General features: G+C 41.9%; 3 protein-coding genes across 15 annotated transcripts; 2 read left to right on the forward strand and 1 right to left on the reverse strand.

The window, feature by feature from the left end:
* Positions 1-4933: 4933 nt before the first annotated feature.
* dhrs1 (dehydrogenase/reductase (SDR family) member 1) lies at positions 4934-9464 on the forward strand. Of its 2 annotated transcripts, none has more exons than XM_030074192.1 (9): positions 4934-5109; positions 6164-6310; positions 6542-6685; positions 6869-6948; positions 7266-7398; positions 7906-8049; positions 8143-8212; positions 8668-8748; positions 8888-9464. In XM_030074192.1, exons 2-9 carry the CDS (start codon positions 6167-6169, stop codon positions 9022-9024), a joined length of 933 nt encoding a protein of 310 aa, XP_029930052.1. In that variant the 5' UTR covers positions 4934-5109; positions 6164-6166; the 3' UTR covers positions 9025-9464. The 2 variants fall into 2 exon arrangements, with proteins under 2 accessions (XP_029930052.1, XP_029930053.1); XM_030074193.1 differs by having other exon boundaries at positions 6167-6310.
* LOC115374989 (RING finger protein 212B) lies at positions 6155-20536 on the reverse strand. Of its 11 annotated transcripts, none has more exons than XM_030074201.1 (13): positions 20415-20536; positions 18971-19141; positions 18752-18804; positions 18583-18657; positions 18253-18326; positions 18097-18157; positions 17956-17984; positions 17800-17840; positions 17638-17662; positions 17424-17487; positions 17035-17095; positions 16869-16899; positions 16365-16756 (listed from the first exon to the last, which is right to left on the reverse strand). In XM_030074201.1, exons 2-13 carry the CDS (start codon positions 19068-19070, stop codon positions 16669-16671), a joined length of 702 nt encoding a protein of 233 aa, XP_029930061.1. In that variant the 5' UTR covers positions 19071-19141; positions 20415-20536; the 3' UTR covers positions 16365-16668. The 11 variants fall into 11 exon arrangements, with proteins under 11 accessions (XP_029930065.1, XP_029930064.1, XP_029930061.1 ...); XM_030074194.1 differs by having other exon boundaries at positions 17035-17098; XM_030074197.1 differs by having other exon boundaries at positions 17035-17098; positions 18971-19094; positions 20415-20524.
* homeza (homeobox and leucine zipper encoding a) lies at positions 10943-16242 on the forward strand. 2 transcript variants are annotated; one of them, XM_030074191.1, is made up of 3 exons: positions 10943-11377; positions 12208-12308; positions 12683-16242. In XM_030074191.1, exon 3 carries the CDS (start codon positions 12707-12709, stop codon positions 14720-14722), a length of 2016 nt encoding a protein of 671 aa, XP_029930051.1. In that variant the 5' UTR covers positions 10943-11377; positions 12208-12308; positions 12683-12706; the 3' UTR covers positions 14723-16242. The 2 variants fall into 2 exon arrangements, with proteins under 2 accessions (XP_029930051.1, XP_029930050.1); XM_030074190.1 differs by having other exon boundaries at positions 12208-12304; positions 12681-16242.
* Positions 20537-21162: the final 626 nt, after the last annotated feature.

Here is a 21162-nt window from a genome sequence, read left to right on the forward strand (position 1 = left end):
ACCCCGACCTGGCCCCTGAGGTCTCAAAGGCTGAGCCAAAATCAATGATTTTGACCTTCAGGGGCTGCCAGACATGGTCCACCATCATTATGTTATCTGGCTTCAGGTCAGAGTGTGTGATCCCAGCACTCTTCAGATGTGCGAGTGCTGTGGCCAGCTGAAAAGTCAGGACAGTCACAGACATGGATTTTATGACAGAGTCGACTGTGTTTGAGCAACATCCATTCTGAAACAGGAACTAAGACCATACCTGATGCATTATGGGTCTGATCTCGCTCAGGGAGAGACCCCGGAAGCCCCTCTGCTTCAAGAAGTCCCGGAGACTGATGTCCAGCATCTCGAACTCCAGACAAAAGTGTCCTCTGTGATTGAAACAGCCGTTCCACCTCATGAGGTTACACTTGTCTGGGTCCAGAGCTCGGAGCTTCTTCAGCATGGAAACCTGGAGGAGATGTGACGTGTCCAAGAAAGAGTTTTACATATGGAAAGTTCACTTGGGAACAAGGTCTTTCACAACTCAAGCCTAATGTAATATCTTCCCATTAGTGCAGAAAAAAAACATTCATAATAATGTGCAGGTAACTGTGCTATAATCACTGTTTATTTATAACTATTTAACCATAACACTTTTTCCCTCTTTTTAATTAACTGCATTTACAATAAATAAATTCTCATCTTTTTCAGTTGCAGCACTCGTCTTAATGGCAAAAACTGTGAAATAATAATAGGCTGATTGTTCATGGATTTTTGGCAATTACTGTATTACATTTGGTTTTCACACTTTTGAAAACTATTTGTCTCCTCACTCTTGTAATAAAGTGGGGTAATGTAATAATTATAAGATGTTAATCAAAATGTAGTACATGTCATGGGTACAAATTCAACACAGCTCTTATTTTTGCTTTTTTCAAAAAGGCTATTCATATTTTCCAAAGGGATTTTGGCCTGTACAACAAACACTAATCTATGGCACACACACTGAAGCAAAACAGTGACTTCGGTCACGTTGCGTCCTCTGGCTGGGCAGAGCTGCTTCTATGAATATATAACATTGACATGAATGAATGAATTGAATGAATTAGTTTATTTCGGTACATTTCAAAGACTGATTTCTCAGTTAGACTATGTAACCGAAAGGGTGTAGGTAGAAGCAAACCTTATATAATCCTACCCCTTTTACCTTACAAAGTTACACTCGTCACAACAAATACATAAAGAGCAATGCGCAAGAATTTGAAATTTAGCATATCAGTAAACTTAAATTTCCCATCATAGCAAAATAAAGAATAGTGCATAGCGCACAACCCAAAAATAACAGCACAGAACTAACAAACTTAATTTTCCATACTATAACGAGAAATGATTTTGTTTTTATAAAGTCTTTTGAGGCTGACTAATGTGCAACATAATTTAACATAACTACACAGTGTTACAAGCGTGGTGCAACTTACACCTGCACCAGGCAAGATTTGAATGTAAAAATCCACCTGTGTTATCAGCCCAATTGAATGTCTGTCCCTTTGTGAGGGTTGAAGTCCTCAAAATTCACAGTCTCCTTTTTTCATTTGGTGCCGTCAGTGTGCACAGTGGCCTAGTGCAGCTTTAAAACCCTTATTTGTTTTCTCACCTCCAGCTGGGCATCACGCATCGCCTGCTGCCGCTTCTTCATTATTTTGATGGCCACCATCTTGTAGGTGTCCAGCTCCACACACCTGGTGACCTTCCCGAAGCTGCCTTCTCCCAGGAAGTCCAGCACCATGTAATCTGAGGAGCCGGATGAGAGCCGGTCTCCTCTCTGTATCTGGAAGTCCTGGCCTGGGACAGAGAAGGACAGGTTTCTAGCCATGAACGGAGAGGACACCTGCTACTGGGAACTCCATCTGTCCATGGATCAATCTGACTGCTTTCTACAACTCATGTCAGTGACCAGAAGCTCATTTCATCATCAGTAAAACACTTTGTGCATCAGCTTCCACCTAATCCAGCTGCATTTACTTGATATGAGTCCCAGTCAGCAGTGTCAGTCTGGATCTTTGAGAGCATTGTGTTTTTGGTGCTAGACGACAGAAAAACCAACAGAACAAATACACTTACCTTCCATGTCACTGGATTTGACTACAAGATTTTCTCCAACCATGTATGCGCAAAATGGTAAGGTTGCTGTAAAAAATGTTGCTGCACACTCTCACCAAGTTGAACTGACTGAAATCTCTCCAGTAAAGTTGCTTTATGGGGAACCTATGGAACTTATGGCACTTATGACGTCACAATGCCAACTCCTGTTTGGTCACAGAACAATGATTCTGTTCTGATCTTAGAGCCTCTGAATTTGATTTACCTGTAAACACACATTCACTGTGCACTGTTTAGGCACTAGCTGACTGGTCACCAAATCATTTCACCTTTCCTTTCCCTAAACTCCACAGTAGACCCTTCAATCAGATATGGGATGTAGTCACAAGCGCTGCTCAGCAGCATGTTCAGGGGATAGTTTGCGTTTTTGGACATGGAGTCATATGAAATCCTCCCCGGCAGTGTAGTGCATGAAAAGGTTTTTTTTTTTTTTTTTTTTAAAGTGTCCCCTGAGCAAAGCTCTGGTCTCCTGAAGTTTTGAAATAGGTACTTCTGGCTAGTTTGCTGGGGTCACAAAAATAAAAAGTTTTACTTCTCGAATTTACATGCATTCAAAATGGTGATAAATTTCTGTCATAAAACCAACTGTGGGCAAAAACTCAGACTTCACAATCACTAGGCACCATTTTCGCTCCATCAGTATCAGTAGATATGAGTAGGCCAGGCTCGTATTGACACAGCTTTTTTTTCTGACAGAAAACAGAGGCACATGCAAGGCCCTGCAGGCAGTCTCAATCCAGACAATAATAATAATGGCCAATCATATAACGTTATATTATGAAATGCTTCACTAGTCTGATGATCCTGTGTGATCAGCTGATCATACTAGTTGACTCTTGTTAGCCACTTCAGCCAAACTGTAATGCTGGTTACCTTCTAACCAGACAGTAAGCCATCTTATTAGCTGGTAGCTGGTTTTCTTACCAGGGGGGCTGGCACAGCAGTGCTCCTCAAAACATGTTGTTTCCTCTGTCCTGGCCATGTGGGCACATAGTCATCCTTGCTGAAATGTGCTCTACACACACAAAGTTTTTTAACTTCTTGCCATCTTGGTTTCGCTGCTCAAACAGACTCCAAGAGGCCAAAGTTGTTGAAGATGATAGTCGGTGTTGGTTTTGTTATGCAAATGTATTACTATTTAGAATGCATGTTGTTTTGAGAAGCAAAACTTTTGACTTTTGTGACCCCAGCATACTTCAGGAGGCCAGAACGTTACCCAAATCTCTTTTCATGCACTACATTGCCAGGGGAGGATTTGATACAACTTCATGTCCAAAAATGCAAACTATCCCTTTAACTGATACCCAAACTGCACATTATAAAATCATGTTAAAACATTTTCACAGCACTGAAACACATATAGTCTGGATATATGTGACAGGTAAAATTCAATTCAATTCAATTCAATTCAATTCAATTCAATTCAATTCAGTTCAATTTTATTTATTTGTATAGCCCAGAATCACAAATTACAAATTTGTCCCAAAGGGCTTTACAGAAAAATACAACATCCTCTGTCCTTAGACCCTCACATCGGATGAGGAACAACTCCCTAAAAAAAAAAAAAAAAAAGACAAAGCTCTACATGAAAAAAAAAATACACAGGGCTGGTAAAATTCACTAGCACATGTCTTGAGGTAAGGACTAATGCTGTGTGACTTGGACAGTTGTATTCTTTAAATCTGCAGTGTTTGCATTTAAACAATGAAAACTAAATCTTCTTCCTCCTTCTGTCTTCTTCCTCCTGCTGGCCTCAACTCAGTCAGTTGTGAGTCCACTGTCCTCTGCAGACAGAGCAAAACAACAGATTTTAACACACATCCGCTCACTGCGAGAGGCGCAGTACAACACACAGGCTAATGAAATGGAAATGTCACAAAAAAAAAAAAAAAAAAAAAGCTTACCACCACTGTCTTGGTCTTTTAACTCTCTGTCATCAACTATTTTTTCACTTTGACGGAGCTAATGACTTGATGATCTGTCTCAGTCTGGGTAAGGCAGAGAAAGGGTATTTTGCCCAAAATTTTAGAATACTCCTTTAACTTGAGGAAACTGCTTAAACTTAACCAAACTATGAAGTAGATGCATTTTATGGACTGGATGCATTTGTCACTAATGTGGTTTCAGTCCAAAGAGATATTTTTCAGACTATTTTCGATTTTGGAATAATGGACATTTGTTTTTGAGATAATAGGCCATTGGACTAATGGGCTTTTGGTCCAATATGGGACATTTTTCAGACTACTGGGATTTTGGAAAAACAGGCCCTCTGACCAATGGGCAGTCCCTGGAGTGAAACAGCCCTATGTCAGAAAATAGTCCCCGAGGAAACATTTTACACAGTGGATTAATAAAATAAGTTCCGTGGTTTATGAATGGAGACGACTTTGTTAGCCTCCAAACATTATAATGTGGGTGTCACAACCAAAATTCATATTTAAAAATCAAGGGGTTTTGATGATATGATTTGTTACACTGTAAAATGTGGGTGAACTGCAGTAAACAGGCCAAAGATTCAAAATCAGCGGTGTGGTCCTGGAACTTTTGAGTCGTTTTGTTTGTTTTATAGGTCGCCAACCTTGCTACATAATGTGCAAACTCTTGTGTGTGTAACGGCTTGCTTACACACATGGTTGTTAACAGTGCAGTATGTGCATTGAACTCAAGAGCATGACTGCTCGGTGAGACTGAGGAGTATCTCGTCGGGCGAGTCAAGCCAAAGCGGAAGTACTTTGTGGTGAATCCTCTCGCTTCACCTCGACCGACACTCTCTGCTTAAATCCCACGGTTCTTTGCGATATTCCGGTTCAGGGAGGCGTGACAGAGCCGTAATGATTTTCATGTGTCTATAGCCTGCAGGCGTTTATACCACTATAAAGAAATAAGCCCAACAACGAGCAGTGACCTTTCCGACAACGACACCAGCCTTTCAGCGAGCCTTTTCAAGACGTCAGCCCTAACAGCTGCAGGAGAAAGGTATTTTTTTTTTTTATCTTTGGTAGCCTTTTCATTTATAGCGGATAACCTTCGCTTTCCACTCACAATACAACTTGCTAACATTTTTTTTAATAGCGCTGCTTTTATAACGGGACTGTTACGCAGAACTGGCTGTTATTTGTAGTCAATAGTGATTATATTTAATGTTTATTCCCACATTACCACGTAGAAAAATCACTGTTTTAAAGAGTTGACGACATTCTCCACATTTTATGGTGTTTATATTTGGTGTGACGTAGCTGCTATTCATCTGCTTTTAGCCTCCTAATCAATACTTTTGCTATGGAGAGGGGGAACACTTCTCTAAAAGTTGTTCAGGAGCTTTTCTTTTTCGCAGGCGTGATGAAACCACAGTCCAGCCTTAATGTAGTATGCATTAATCCCAGTGTATTAGTGTAGGCTTGGAGCATGGTGTTGGATAATGATGATTTCACCTATTGCATAACGGGGGAACGCTGCTATGTGAACTCTGGACACTGTGTGGCAAGAAGCAGCTTTTGACACACTTCAGCCAGTTTCTAATTGATCTCTGTTCATCTTCTGTGTATTGCAGGCCTATGTCCAAAACGAGAGAGCTCATAACTGTGTATATAGATGGATGGACTTTACTGATCCCAACTTGGAAGATTCACAGATATTATAGAAGACCACACAAATTATACTCCTCAACACTAGAAGAGAGAAATAAACAAAAATAATCTTTAGAAAAAATTATTTAACACAAGTAATAATAAATGAGGTGGATCAATACCAAAAAATAGAAGAGAAAAGAAAAAAACATGTATACCTTATCAGAGTGATAAGAATAAAATAAATCTATCGAATAGAATATGTATATATGAAATAGTACACTCAACAATATAATAAATAGCACACAGGATAACATACTAATACAGTGAGGAAAGATAGGAGTATAAATATGTGCAGTTCATTATGAATGTAGTTACTGTCAGAGCAAACAAATTGTGGCACGGTTGAGACAGGAACTGTGGTCATGTGGTCGATCTGAATCCTTGGCTGTCTTCCTCTCCAGAAGATGGCCCTGTCTGGCTGGGTGTGTGTGGTGACCGGGGCCTCCAGGGGCATCGGCAGGGGCATCGCTCTCCAGCTGTCCGAGGCAGGAGCCACCGTCTACATCACCGGGCGCCAGGAGAAGACTCTGAAACAAACCGCCGCAGAGGTGAAATGTGGTGCTGTCACTTCCTCAGGGCCGCATGAAGCTCACGGGACGGCTGATCACCGGCACCGGCCTCCCGTTAACCTGTGATTTGTGATCAGTATGGCAAATCTCTAAAAAATGCTGGATGACTGACTTCTTGTGTGTTCCTGGCTACAGTGTGGGTGTATTTTTTAATGTCAGGCTTTGGTCCTTGTATTCACATTTTGATTTTTTTTTTTTGTTCTGACACAGGTTAAGGAAAGGGGCGGCTACTGTGTGCCTGTTGTCTGTGATTCCTCAAAGGACAAAGACATCGAAGAACTGTTTGAACGGATCGAGCGTGAGCAGAACGGCAGGCTGGACATCCTGGTTAACAACGCCTACGCCGGGGTTCAGGTTGGTGTCACCATCGCATGGAGAGCAGCCACTTAATGTTATATTCTATCTTAGAGACGTGCAGTGTGCCCCGTGTAATGAAGCGATGTGATTGGGAGCATTAAAGAGATAAGGCACCAACTTTAAACTGTCCACTGTGCGATTCCCCTCACAGCAAATTGTCTCTGTGATATTGTATTCCAGACTATTTTTGAGAACATGGGGAAGAAGTTTTGGGAAACCGATCCGTCTATCTGGGATTCCATAAACAACACAGGCCTCAGGTAGGTCTCTGTGCTTCGTCATGTCGGATTAGTCATGGCCGACTGATTGCTCAGTCATTTCCTCCTCTCTCATTCCAGTTTCCCGGACTCTGTTATTCACATATTTTTCTGTTCTTGTTCTGTGGAAATTCACTCCTGCATTAGCGCTTATTTCAACAAGCATAAAAGCGCTAGACTGGAAACGGAGGCTATGCAGCATTGTGAAATGTTTCCTCTATGATGTGTCGTTCATGTCTAAGATTATCCTGACAGGCGCATTGAACGTCTGCTAACAAGCACATTTGTTTGACTTGTTTCAACATTTATTCTCCTTTCAGGGGCCACTACTTCTGCTCAGTTTACGCCTCCCGCTTGATGGTGGCACAGGGTCGCGGGTTGATAGTTGTCATCTCGTCTATGGGCGGGCTGAGATACCTCTTCAATGTGCCATATGGTGTTGGTAAAGCTGCAGTACGTTCTCTGCTTCTAAAGCTTGACCGTTGCATGATCCCGTTTTAATTGGTTGAGTGAAAGTATGGCTAAAAGTTTCCCCCCACAACACTTTTTCCAAGACAAAAATAAAACTTAATTTTCATCAACAAATAAAAGATGTAAAGACAGCTTCTGACCTCAGTTTGGAAGTGATAGATACACTGACAAACTTAACTTTGGATATTACAGTATAAGAACAAAAGCTATACAAAATACAAGAAGCTATAATGGTGAATGTAGATCAATGTAAGGATAAAGGTCACAAACACATACTTTAATGAAGGATTTACAGGGAAAAATGTGAAAAATGATTGAATAGAATTAGATTACAGCGTTCACTCAAGACTACAACCACTTGGAAGACTTTGTCAGCAAAAATAGACTAAAACTAACAAAATTCGAATAAGTAAACTGACTCAAAATAAACTGCATTGCAACGTATCTCTGTGCCAGAAGAACCCGTTTTAAAGTGTGGTTTCTTTGCAGTGCGACCGGCTGGCGGCGGACACGGCGGTGGAGCTGAAAAGCAGAGGGGTGGCTTCTGTCAGCCTGTGGCCGGGGGCGGTGCAGACAGAGCTGGTGTCTCAGTTCATACTGGAGAAAGACACGCCGCCGGGTGTCGATCCCAAGGTAGACTGTCTTTTAGATAACACAGCCGCACTCAGAGGTACGCTCCCTTCACAGCTGCGCTTTTATTCATGTACGAGTTTCTCTCTCCCGCAGTTCAAGGAAGTCTTTGCCAGCGGGGAAACCACAGAGCTGAGCGGGAAGTGCATTGTCGAACTGGCAAAAGGTAGGATTACAACAGACGCGCCTCACCTGACAGCAAAACTGAATGAGCAGGCAGGCTTTATTTTGTCTATTTTTTTGGCCCTCCTTCACACACATTTTGATATTTGGGAAACAAACAAAACAACTTTTAACCGCCACATGATTAGTGTGCTCATTAAATTAATTAGATATATATTTTAGCTGGTCCTACCGCCTAGCAACACCCTAACAACCATCCACAACACCACAGCATCCGCCTGCCAACCATCCAGGTCACTGTCGCAACCACACAGCAACACCCTAGCAACCACCCTCAACACCATTGCAGTACACATTTTTACGCATTCAGATTGAGGTATTTAAATGGAAAACTACGATTTACTCATACTTTCTTCTAACGTTTGATGAGGGTGATCAAGTATTTAGTCATCACAGTAATTCACTTAAATGTTATTTTTCTCTCTCTCTGCCTTAAAGATAAAAATCTGATGTCACTGACGGGGAAAGTCCTGATGACGTGTGACCTGGCAAGGCGCTATGGGATACAAGATATTGATGGTAAATGTATTAATGCTTTTCTAACTTTCGATGTTGTTAGAGTTTCAAGATTTGAACTATTGAGTGCCGTCACATCATTTTAGTATGTTGTCAGCAAAATCACGTCATTCCAGCATTTTTCTTGTTTGTTTTATTGCAGGTCGGAGTGTGACTGACTACACCTCCCTAAAGTTCCTCCTGACCCAGGTCCCGTACCTCTCGTGGCTCTCCACCGTTGTGCCCTCATTTCTGCGGATGCCACGTTTCATGCTCACCCTTGCAAGCGGGCGATTCTGAACCCTCCCTAACTCAATACTTAGAAGTGGCCGCAAAATAGCGAGTTTGGACTGACTCTTATCAAGCTTTAAATGCAACTACACCCTCACCGACCAGGGCAGCGGTCAGTCACATGGTTGTGACTGGTTGCTAAAAGGGGACAAAAACACTTTCATTTCAATGCAGATGTCAAAGATTTAGTCTGGCCTGCATGAAGGAGTCTTAGATAAGCTTACATCATGAATGTGATTCAGTAATAATTTCCATAACATGAAGGGTGGTCCTGATGATTTTTTGTATTTTAACATTAATACTAACAATTGTTGAAGCAACAGAATGTGAAAAATAGGAGTGTGTATGTGATATATTTATAAAGAAATATTTTTTACCAATATCTAGAATGTTTGAATAAATCAGACACTGTGCAGAAAAAAAAATAAAACTGGCTTATTGTGTACAGATTTGTTCACATGCCTGTTCTCTTTTTCCCACCACAGATTGCTTTCAGACTAATGATTTTTTTTAGAGTAATGACGTAAATGTTTGAGATTTGTTTTTGATGCATTTGTATGTGAACCCTATTTGGCAGATTTTCTTTTCACTCATCCCCCTCCACTAGGAAGTGAGAGGAGGTCTAGCTCGGAAAAGCATGCTTGCCCCAGGACCGTGGCAGAGCAGATTCTTGCAGACACGGGGGCTTTAAACTCAGGCGTCCTGAATCAGGGCAGCCACCTTGCTCTCACTCTGCTCTTTGAAATAAGCTATTGAACTGCGTAAATTACATTGATTAAGGAGAAAACTATCTCTGAGGCACTTTGTGGCAGCTCTGCTTTACCTTTCCACCTTAGTTAGGATAGAGAAAAAATGGCTTGTAAGTTGACTTTGGCCAAAATGTACTTTTTCAGGCATATAATAGTGTTTGAAGCTACATACTGTGTCTAAATACAAGATCAACATCATTTTATTGCTTCATATTTCATGACTTTTCCTATTTTAAAGGGAACTACTGGGTAAACATAAAATGAACATGCTGATATGTTTTCGATGTCCTGGACACATTTTGTACACATCAGTGTTTCTTTGGTGTCAGTTTGACCTCAGGCTTTTGTGGCTGTATAAAACATAAGAAATATCAACATTTTACACACATTGGTTTTAGTCGTTCTGGATTACACTGAGGAAATATAACATGCCATTTATAATCTTAAAAAACTTCTCCCTGCTTGAAAGCTCACCTAATATCACCACAGCTGTAGTAGAGCGAGAACCACTGATAGTTAATGTGACATTTGGGAGGGAATAACATAATTCCTACAAGAACTTTGATGTTTAAGGAGGGTTATGTTTTATTTAAAGGGCTATTTCAGTAGTCAGCAGGACACATAAAGTACCTGACATAAGCCACATAAGCTTGGGTAGCAGTTTTTATTATGATCATTTTCTGGAGGTTTAATTTACTGGGGTTAAATTGGCCCCGACTGATAAAATATGTTAGTAAATTTGAAGGCAACAGGAGGGTTGTTTTTTATCTGTTCGGTAGTTTTCAGAGAGGGGTAGAAGGACCCTGAGGATTTTGTGGGAGGACTCTAGAAAAATGAGAATTAGTCCAATTATTTAATTAACTCACAAACGTTAAGTGGGATTAGGATAAAAGAATGGCTGTTTTGGATATCCAGCCTACAGGAAAGATAGGTGTGCACAGGCTATATTCTGCAGTAATACTCTCGGGAGATGGGGCATCCTCAGACAAAATGTCATCAAGACGGGTGTTGTGGTCTCGGCGTGCATGTAGCGAGGTGGGGTGGACATGAAACTGTGTGGGAACCCCTGCATTAGCCTACTGCCAGGGCTTTATTATACAGGCGCCTCCTTCCGCCAATCCCCGGCCTGCTTTTGCGGGCTGGCACACCCTCCGTGCCGTCACTGAGGAGAGTCACTGGGGCCTGCTGGGCTTCCTGGTCCTCTCGGCTCCGCCTCGCCTCGATCTGGCCGGACAGGGGAAACACTTCTCAGTTTCAGAACAAAAGCAACAACGGACGGACCGAGGAGGACGAAGTAACGGCGACTCAAGTTCAGACATCGGCCCCACGGATTAAAGATTTCGCCCCTACACAACAAGAATCACACGGCGGCTCAACTCGCAGGAAAGGCGACAAACTTGGCCGCCTCTCATCTTTGTATCCTAAACGTAATCCCGTCGAGGTGCTTGATAAATAAGACAAGGGTCAAACAGGCAGACGGTATTGTTTCCCTGCTCTTTCTCTAAACTTCAGCCATAAAAGGCGGACCGGCGGAAGGAAAAACTCCGGGTTTTCTTTCGTTTCCTTGTCGCTCGCACGGATCGCCGGAATAAAAGGCGGCTTTGGTATTTTCGGTAAGTTTATTTTTATGTTTCACTGAAGCGTGTCTGACGGCGAAGTGCGCCTGTGCAGTCTGAAGCGTTTTAGTTAGTACGCCACAAAGGGGGAGACAGTGGACTGTTATTGTCACTGGTAATGTGGGCAACTTTTCAGCTTTTTGTTATTTTGTGACACCTACACGCTACAAACCGTTACAATGCGCGATTATTATTATTTTTTTTAAATGATCTGGAAATCGTTGGCGATCTCCTCCTCGCTTTGGCCAATCAATCGTAAATGAATCATAATTAAACTTGTTGATGATTATTAGCCAGTGGCCCTTTGGCACACTTAATTTGTGCGTGCCACAAATGGCCTAAATCACCACGGCTTAATCTATTCCCTCAATGTGCTGCATTTACCCTGGTGTCCTAAATAGATAAAAGAAACAATTTCTACATGTAAATATACCATAGTTACTTGTAAGGTAATGTCTTATCTCTAACAGCCTGGACACCTGATTCATATTATTAGCTACTGGCTGCAGTGGGGCAGAAATAGCCATAAATACAATGGACAGAGTAGAGCTGGTTTGTAAATTTTTTTTTTTTTTTTTTTTTACTCATGCTCACACTGAAATTTCAGTTGAAAAAATATCCTCAGGTGTCTTACACTACACCTGTTGCTTAACAATTGGAAAATACTGAGAGAAAGCTGTAATTTTTATTTATAGAACATGTTGTTGTTTTTTTATTATTTCCACCAAGACTACTGCATTTATTCAGTGAATGTACCTCAAATATGTAGCCTGCCGTAATTCCTTGCCTGGGTATGACTAATGCAAGCCCATTGTCTCCTTGTTTAGGTTTCTTCTGTAGTGGTTTGCCTTCCTGAAGAGGCTACCCTTGGATCTTTTCGGATTTGAGAACTTGGAAGTGGAACAAAGCCAGGACTGGGAAGGGGTGAGAAAGTAGACTGTGATGGATTTCTTATGGACCCCAACTCCCACCCCACCCTACCCCACCCTTTGCCACCACTCCCCCACTCTCACAAAACAAAAGTCAGTCACCACACTTTGGTTCCAGGGGGGAGGGGAACTCAATCTGGACAGAGAGTATACGACTAGTTTCATTGCATGGTTCAGAATAAGGAGTGCAAAGTAAGGGAGGGGGAGCAGGGGAAACAGCTGTCAAGTATTTGACTGAGCGTAGAAGAGAACCGAAAGTTCACAACATTGTGTGTGTTAGTTGAACACTTAAGCATCAACAACATCTTCGCAGTTAGGACAAACAAAGCACATTAACAGCTAAATCTGTGATTTTTGTCTTTGTTTTCTAGGTAAGAGACTGACTTTGATAATCCAGATGGAAACCTACCGTGAACGCAATGGCAGAACGCGACTAGACGCAGACATGAAGGAGCCTGCAGAAGGTGAAGCGACAAAGACAGAATGTGAAGGAAAGCGTTCTGCTCAGCGCTCCACTAAGGATGTGCATCACTCTGCCAGCGCATCTGAGAGCAACACCAGCAATGTGGCGAGTTTCAGCACTAACCACAACTCTGTTGTGTGCCTGCCTCTGGTGTCAGAGGGACTGAAGCTGGTGTGGACACAATCTGATCAGACTCGTGAACTTGATGCTATTCCAGAGCTGGTCCAAGCCTTCAACCTGTTTCCATATCCCACATCCCGTGAGGTTAATACCTTAGCCCGAGTGTGTGCCTTGCCACTGGACAAAGTCAAGGTGTGGTTTATGGTGCAAAGAATTAAATATGGTATAAGCTGGGCCTCAGAGGAGATTGAGGAGACACGGCAGAAGCTGTCAGTACCTGAGCTTTTTGGTGACTATACTGAAACAAAGGAGGATGTCAAGATGAAGAGCAAGAGGAAAAGCAGTGAGGAGTTGATAGTGGATGACAAGGAGAGCAATGAAATAGATGGTGGACTTTCCAGCTTGCCCCCACAGAAGAATAAACCAAAGTATGAGTCACCAGAATCCTACAAACCACCCAAACCCTCTGTCCCATGTTTCAGCCTGTCTCTCCCACCCCCACAGGATTCATACTACTACCGCCCCCCAGTGGACATGCCAGCAACTACTGCAGCTGACGTCTCCCTTGACCTCTCGGAGTCATCGTCCCAACAGCGCCGCCACGGACGTTACAAAAAGTCCAAAGCTCAGCTTGCTGTCCTCCGCAGCAGCTTTCTGAGAGAGAACTGGCCCGCAGAGGCAGAACTTAGACGTTTGCAGGACGAGACAGGGCTGAGCCGCAACGACATCCGTAAATGGTTCAGTGACAGCCGTTACCAGCTTAGGGTTGGCCGAGGAACCCTTGCAGCAGCCCAGGTTTATTCTCAGCATACTGCAGTTGCAGTAAAAGATGATCAGCAACTGCAGCCTCTTCCACTTATTACTCAAAAGACTCGTCAACAGCTAAATGGTGTAAAGGTGCACGAAGGAGGCCGTAGTAATGGGATCAAAGACTCCGATTTCTTTCAGACTTTCCTGTCAAACAGCCTGGAAGCATTTGGAGAAAGAGTGACAGAAACGGAAGAGGGATGTGAGGCTAGCGAGGAGATTTCTTGTGATGGGGACGATGTTAAGGACGAGGAACAAAGTGAAGACAAACCCTTACAGTTGACCAAGACCGTTAACATTGAGCCAGATGTTCCACAGCAACCATCAGGTATATTAAAACCTTCCCCCTGCTCTTCCCCCTCTGGCACCCCACCACCAACGGCCTCACCAAATAAACGACTTTCAGACGGCATCAGCACATCAAAGAGGTCGTCCCACTCCGCCAAAGCCAGTTCCTCACACACAGCGGTGCGCCACTCAGGGGCCTCCTCATCCACGTCCCCTGCCCTCACTCCTGCTGGACGACCACGGAAGACCAAGGAACAATTGGATGTGCTAAAGCAGCACTTCTTGCGCTGCCAGTGGCCAAAGAGTGAAGATTACACTGAGCTCGTGAAGCTCACAGGCTTACCCCGCGCAGATGTTATTCAGTGGTTCGGAGATACGCGCTACGCTGTTAAAAATGGTCAGTTGCGCTGGGTGCAGGGGGTCCGTGAACAGTTCTTAGCTGAACTTGCTAACCAGCAAAGTGGTAGTGGTCTAACCAATGGAAGTGGTTCTGGGGCAACCGCTCGGGGCGGAGGTAGCCGCAAACGAAAATCTCAAGCAAATGGAACAAGTGCCCAAGCAGATTCCCCTAATATCCAACCACTGGTAGCATATCACCGTTTAACAGGGGCGCTACAAGAAAAAGACCTTGACTCCCTATGCAAGAAGTCAAGAATGAGTTACCAGCAAGTACGGGATTGGTTTGCATCTCAGGAGAGCGGAGAGACAGACCAAGAGCCTAACGTTACTGATTGAGTGAAAGACACTGGAGCCAAACTTGGGGATATTTTTGAACATCAGTGGGGTTTTCCTTCTTTCCCTTTCATGTCAGCAACTGTAGTTATTAATTTGGTTAGCATTGCTTTATAATTGGAGCAGGTGTGTAACAGTCAGTCTTCCCAGTACAAGTCCAAACCAAGGCTTGTTGTTTTATATGCTGCATTTCCTGCTTACTAATATATTTGGACTTGAATAATACTTGTGCTGCCTATGTTGCTGTAAATAGGACAGTACCATGTACACTGGTTTGCTATATTTTTAGGCTTATTATTTCTGTTTAGATGGTCTATCACTACTACAGGTTTTTTTTAGTATGTTATTGTAGCAGTATAATTTATATTGGTCGTACTTTTGGTACTTCAGTGTAGCAGACGAGAAACTGCTCTGGGAAAAATTATGTCATTGAAGATGAAATTGTTGACTGATCACTGTGTGTAATCATTCCTTTTACAGCCAATAATTCCTTTTCATGAAAAGCACACTGGACATTTACACTTTAATTTGGCATGTTGCACTTGGGTTGTGGAGCCTTCCATCATTATGCTCATTAAATCCATTTATTTCACTGAACATTAATTCCTAACTATTCAGTGTCATTCACTTTCTCTTAATATTTAAGCCTCTTACCGTGCAACGTTCAAATGTCATGGTATGTTCAGCAAGTGCTGGTAAATCTAATTGTAGTTCAAGTTAATGCAAAGGTATACCTGCAATGTATTACGATTGATTGATGCCATGCAGAAACATTTGATTTACATGTAGTTTGCATTGACCTGCGCCGTTCAACAGTATGTTAGTAATAAGTACTAATAAACCAGCTTCCACATCAGCATTCATACAGATGACAGTATTTGCCAACCTTAATTTGGATTTGCACTCAGCGATTCAATCCATTTCAGTATTTTTTTTGTGTGTGTTTGCCTTGATTTTTCAGTCTCAGAGTGTGAGAGGGTTGAAAGGATGATTATGATTTCAACAAGTTCATCTGCTGCAGATGAAATAGTCGTAGTCATGGAACCTGACCTAAAAGAGTTCTGTAAACAGCAGTGTATAAACTAGACGAGTTAGTGGAATGACTGGTGAGGGCCCATATGTAACCAAGTAACATAGGGTTTCATTAAACAATACACAGCTAAATTAACATGCTATTTCTGTCAACTCAGATTATGAATTTAAGCACAAATGTGTCACATTCAGGTATGTCAGCACATGTATTTAATAAAATATTTTCTACATTGCTGTTTGTTATTCTATTAGCCATGGAAAGGTGATGCAAGTGTTATGCTGTGTGGAAAAGTCCATAAGACTTTAATGTCTCCCTTTGCCTCAGTTATAGATTTCTTTACAGTAGTTGTACTCAACTTAGTTTTTTTTTTTTTTAATTTGTAAAAAAAAAAAAAAAAGAAAGAAAGAAAAAAATGGCACTCATTTAATGTTACTCTGTCTCATTTGCACAGTTGTGTCACTGGAAACCAGTAAAAGATTTGCCTTTACAATCACATGTGCAAGTAATTTTTGTGTGTGCAATTAATGAATTCACTTGAGTTCAATTCATTGAAATGAGTTTTGATTAATGTAAATATTCAGTGTTGCAAGCAAGAAATTATTCTGCAGAACCTTTAAATGTCAAAATGCTTCTGCAAATTTATTTGCACAAAACAAGAAGTGACCAAAAAACCCATTCATTCATAGGCTTTGGTCAAACTAGGATCATATAGCCAGCAGTTCAACTTTTCAGTGAATGCAGGAAAACTCGTAAGAATAATCACATTCATGTCTGTATAACTAGAGGAGATAAAGATCACCTGCACTCAACAACTGTTCAGGACAGGGCAAATATTTTGTCAAATGCTCGTGGGCAAAATATAATGTGTTCACCTCTCTGTCAAGTGATTCCTAAAATGAGAAAAACGGCCCAAATATTAGCGGCCATTTCTTAACTGCCTGGGTGAATATAATGATCCACTGAAGAGCTGGACCTGGAAGATGTTAGGAGAATGATGCTGTGTCCTGAGAATGACAAAAATGGAAGAACTTGGCAATTACACAAGAATGATCCCGTGAGTGCAATGGACAAATGTCACAAAATGGTTTATGGCAGAACTTTTAGAGTATTTCTCACCTGGTTGGAGTACTCAAAGACATCTGAGTTCCTTTTTACAACAGGGAGGCAACAAGGTTTCGATTCAACACTGTGCATTTCTTTTCAAAGCTGATTAAATACAGTGTATCCATTTTAATTACATGAGATCTGTGCCTCAACTACAAGAAGTGTTTACAGTACTTACGAAATCCACGTTCCTGAAGAGAGCTCAAGCTAGAAATAGAGGTAGCTGATCCAGGTGGGGTCTGCTGAGAACAGAAAGACAGATGGCAAATGTTCCCCTCAATGTGCTCTAAAGTTAAAACCAAATCTATTCTATTCCAAATTCCATGTATATATTATGGAGGCATTACTCAAAGTTCATGACTTAATATGCTAACCATTTGGAGGATCCATTATATGCATAGTGATTCTGTGAGGAGGTACAACTGCATTTTAAGTGTAGAAGTCAATTTTTTAAAGTGGTGGACACCTAATTTGTCAAGAAATTCTTCAAATATAGTTCCTTTATTGAACTGTGGTTGTGTCTGAAAACAAAGGCAGTAGCCCATCTAACGCTCATCTGACGCTCACCGTGAGGGTGAGTCTGGGACGCCTGTCTCTTGACCTGCCTTGGGACTCGGCTGAACCTGGGTGACTGAGCCATAGACATCATGTTTCAATATCTAGACAACAGATATTCTGCAAGACTTCATATTCTGATTTACTAGATAAAGATCTGTGTTTTGATAAAGTGTAGATATGTGATGATGCAGCAAAGAAAAAATTAAATCCATCTGAACACTACCTTCTATTTCGTGAGCAAGGGGTGACTGGTGAATGAAAACATGCATGATATAGCACAGGTAAGTTTACAGGCCTCATCAACTTGAATTAAAAGACTTAAAATGGACCATCCATATTAAAAAAGATGTAACCACAGCAAATTCACATGAATCATGAAGTGTACCTGGAGAGGTGACAGCCACAGGGAGTGACATCCTCTGAGTACTACATTATACATGTGGGAAACTATTATTACTCATCCATCTTATTAATTTCCACTTTACTACCAGAATGTTTGTAACAAACAACACAATGTACTGAAATGTAAGCTGGCCTTTACCCGTTTATTAGCAACTGTCCTGGGGAAGTCTGTTGGAAAAGGTGGTGTGCAGGTCAAATTAAACATCCAGTGTTTTATCTGAACATTGGCATTTTAGGCAGTTGCAGCCTTTTGTTGTTATCAGTCTCTTGCAACACTTACTCTCCTTTGAGAAAGGGGCTTTTTTAATTCGGCATTCTCTCTTTTCAGCTCAGAAAGTTGCCTGCCAAAAGCAGAAACGGTAAGAATAATAGCTTTGCAATGCAGGGAAATGTATACACAGGGACAGAGGAACAATGGTGAGAGGTGAGACGTCACCTTTCCAGCTCCACAGATTGATGTTTGAAGTAGGCAGTGACTCTCTCCCTCTGAGTCTGTTGAAAAAGTGCAATCTGTGGGGGATGAAGGCCACGTTGAAAGATGCTCTTTCAGTGAAAATAAGTACGAGTCTATGAGAAATCAACTCTGGTTAAAAGATAATAGCTCTGTGCATCCCAGAGGATGTTGTGACATGGTGATGCTTCATATCTTGTCAAATATCACTCTGATTGAAGCCGCCTTTTTGTAAACAAACAGCCTGATGTGCATGTTGACATGGTGGTGCTGCAGGAGAGCTTGGGGTACACATTGGAAGAAAGAGAAACATACTTGTGCGATGTGCTCCATCCGTGACTGGATGAGCTTCATGGGGTCCATGAAGAACGCCTTTTCGGGAGGCTTCATCTAAAAACAGAAATTTGAAAAGATACAGCGTGTTGACTATACAAAACAGGACGGGCAGCCTCAGACTCAGTATATATGCTCCTGACAGGCCAACCTGATCAGTGATGGGTAGATAATTGCAGGTGGCTCCACATATGTTGCACTGCTCTGAGGGAAAAGACACAGCAGCAGGTAAAAAGAAAACAGCCTGAAACATTCTGCAACATGGCATCAAACAGAAGACAGGTGATGCTGGAGAATAAAGAACTTGTAGGGGGGCTAGACAAAAAAGTAAATTAATGTTATGGCAAGCAGTGCAGACAAACTGTCATACTAGGGTTGATGCATCCCTCACAGAGGATATGGCCACAGCTGGAAACAGCAAACTTCTGCCCCTTCCTCCCGAAACACCGGTTACAGTGAAACCAATCCATTCTCAGCGCTTCTCGCCTGCTGGCCTGGAGTCATACAGATGTCTTGGGTCAGCTAATTGGACAATGGTTTGCTTAAAAAAGAAAAGAACAAACAGGTTTACCATGCATATGTTTCCATGAGTTCTGATCACCAACACACAAACATTATTTTGTCTAGAGTCGCTTCAAATGAATTCCAGTTGAGCTGCACTAACCTTTTATGGCAGTGGGACTTCACAATGATTTCTGGTATTTTTGGCCAAAAACATTTTGCGCAATGTAGAGTCATCTCACCATCATCTCTTAACAAAGTCAACCACAACTTCAAAACCAACCAGCTTAACTTAGCTACAGCAGACAGCCACAAGTATCTGGTTCGTTCTGTTTCTCACTCACACCCAGCGCAAAGTCCAGAAATCAACATTTAAGAGCTCTCGCTGTGACATGAGATCACACAGCAGTCAAATCTCACTGTCACTCATTTTTCTCCCATGACATGGAAAAAGTTATGCGTTCATTACATCATGACTGGACTCCGGCAATTCCCTTTATCCTCTTTGGTCCAAAATACAGCTGCAAGGATGGTGACTGGTGCTAAAAAACACATCACCCCAGTCCTCGCCTCTCTTTATTGGCTTCCTGTCCATTTCAGGATTCGACTTAAGATCTTATTGGCTGCAGTCAAGGCTCTTAATGGTCAGGCCCCACGTTATCTCACTGACCTTATTCACTGGCACTCAGCTCCTCGGCCTCTCAGATCTGACAGCAAATCTCTCCTGTATGTCCCGCGGTCACGACTGCAGCTAACAGGTGGCAGAGCCTTTTTTCAGTCGCTGCACCATGACTGTCAAACCAGCTGCCATTACACATTAGATATACTCCCTCCATCTGGTTTTAAATCTAGGCTAAAGACACTTTTACTCACTAGCCTTCTTGGCCCACTTACCTTTTAATTTGTTGTCATGTCTGTAACTCTCTATATGCCCCTTGTTGTTTACTGTTGTTAATTTATTTATCATTGTTATTCACTGTTAACTTTGCAATTACTGTCGTTTGTGCAGCATTTTGGCCAGTCTGAGCTGTGTTTAAATGTGCTCTACAAATAAACTTTACTTACTTAATTACTTTTCTGGCAAATTCTCGTGCGCCTCACGTCATTAACGGAGCCTGTGGTTTATGAATTAGCTCCAAAATGCTAGCTAACATTAGCCACCAAACCAAAGTTGCTAGCTAGAAAGTTAACAGAATGGAGAATAACGTTTTGTAGCTACGTAGCTTGCATACATACAAATAAGAAACTGGCTCTGAAATAGCACGGTGGCCGGTAAATTTGTTTTTATTTAACTTTTAATTAGCTGACATTACCTGCTGCCCCTGCTGCTCAGATAGTGCTGTGATAGTGGAGGCGGCGGGATATTTAAACGGCGCGTGCTGCGGCCACCGCAGCTGCTCGAGCGCTGTCCTCTCACCGCGGGACAGGTGTTTTTGTTCCAAGAGACTAATAACATGGACGTTTCCTCATTTGTGTAGTTCCTGTGTCCGTCCAGCACCAAACCCAGGGGCTATGCGTGTTTCCACGTTTTTTTTTTTCCATGGGTTATGTTGAAGCCATAGCTGATGAACGTGAACCTTTGACCACACAACAGTGAACGTAAATACTACTGCGCCAGCCCCTGGACCTACCATTCAGTTTCTGTATATTTTTACTTTTTACTTAGTTTTGTAAGGACACAATATCGTTTCAGTTAGTTTTAATTTTTTTTTCTGAAGTCTCGTTTTTTATTTTTCTTGCAGTTGGCTTAAATGTTTTTCCACACCTAGTTTTAGTTTTTAGTTTTAGTCAACAACAATAACTAACCCTAACCCCAACCCTAACCCAAAACTATGTAGTCTGAGCTGTCTTTTTGATAGCCAGCCCAAAATACAGCCTGTACAAAATCCATCTGAGATTTTCAGTCATCGCTTGTCAGAAAAGCTTGACACTACTTATTAAAGAATCCATCTTTTAGAGAAGACTTTTTTTTATTTCTTAAAGAGAAATGCTTGTATGAAATAATGATCCTGACTGCCCTGGTTGCACACTGCTTGCTAAGGTTTTCTCAAACTGTCACTC

The sequence above is a fragment of the Myripristis murdjan genome, chromosome 17 (assembly GCF_902150065.1).
Source record: "Myripristis murdjan chromosome 17, fMyrMur1.1, whole genome shotgun sequence".
NCBI classification, from domain to species: domain Eukaryota; kingdom Metazoa; phylum Chordata; class Actinopteri; order Holocentriformes; family Holocentridae; genus Myripristis; species Myripristis murdjan.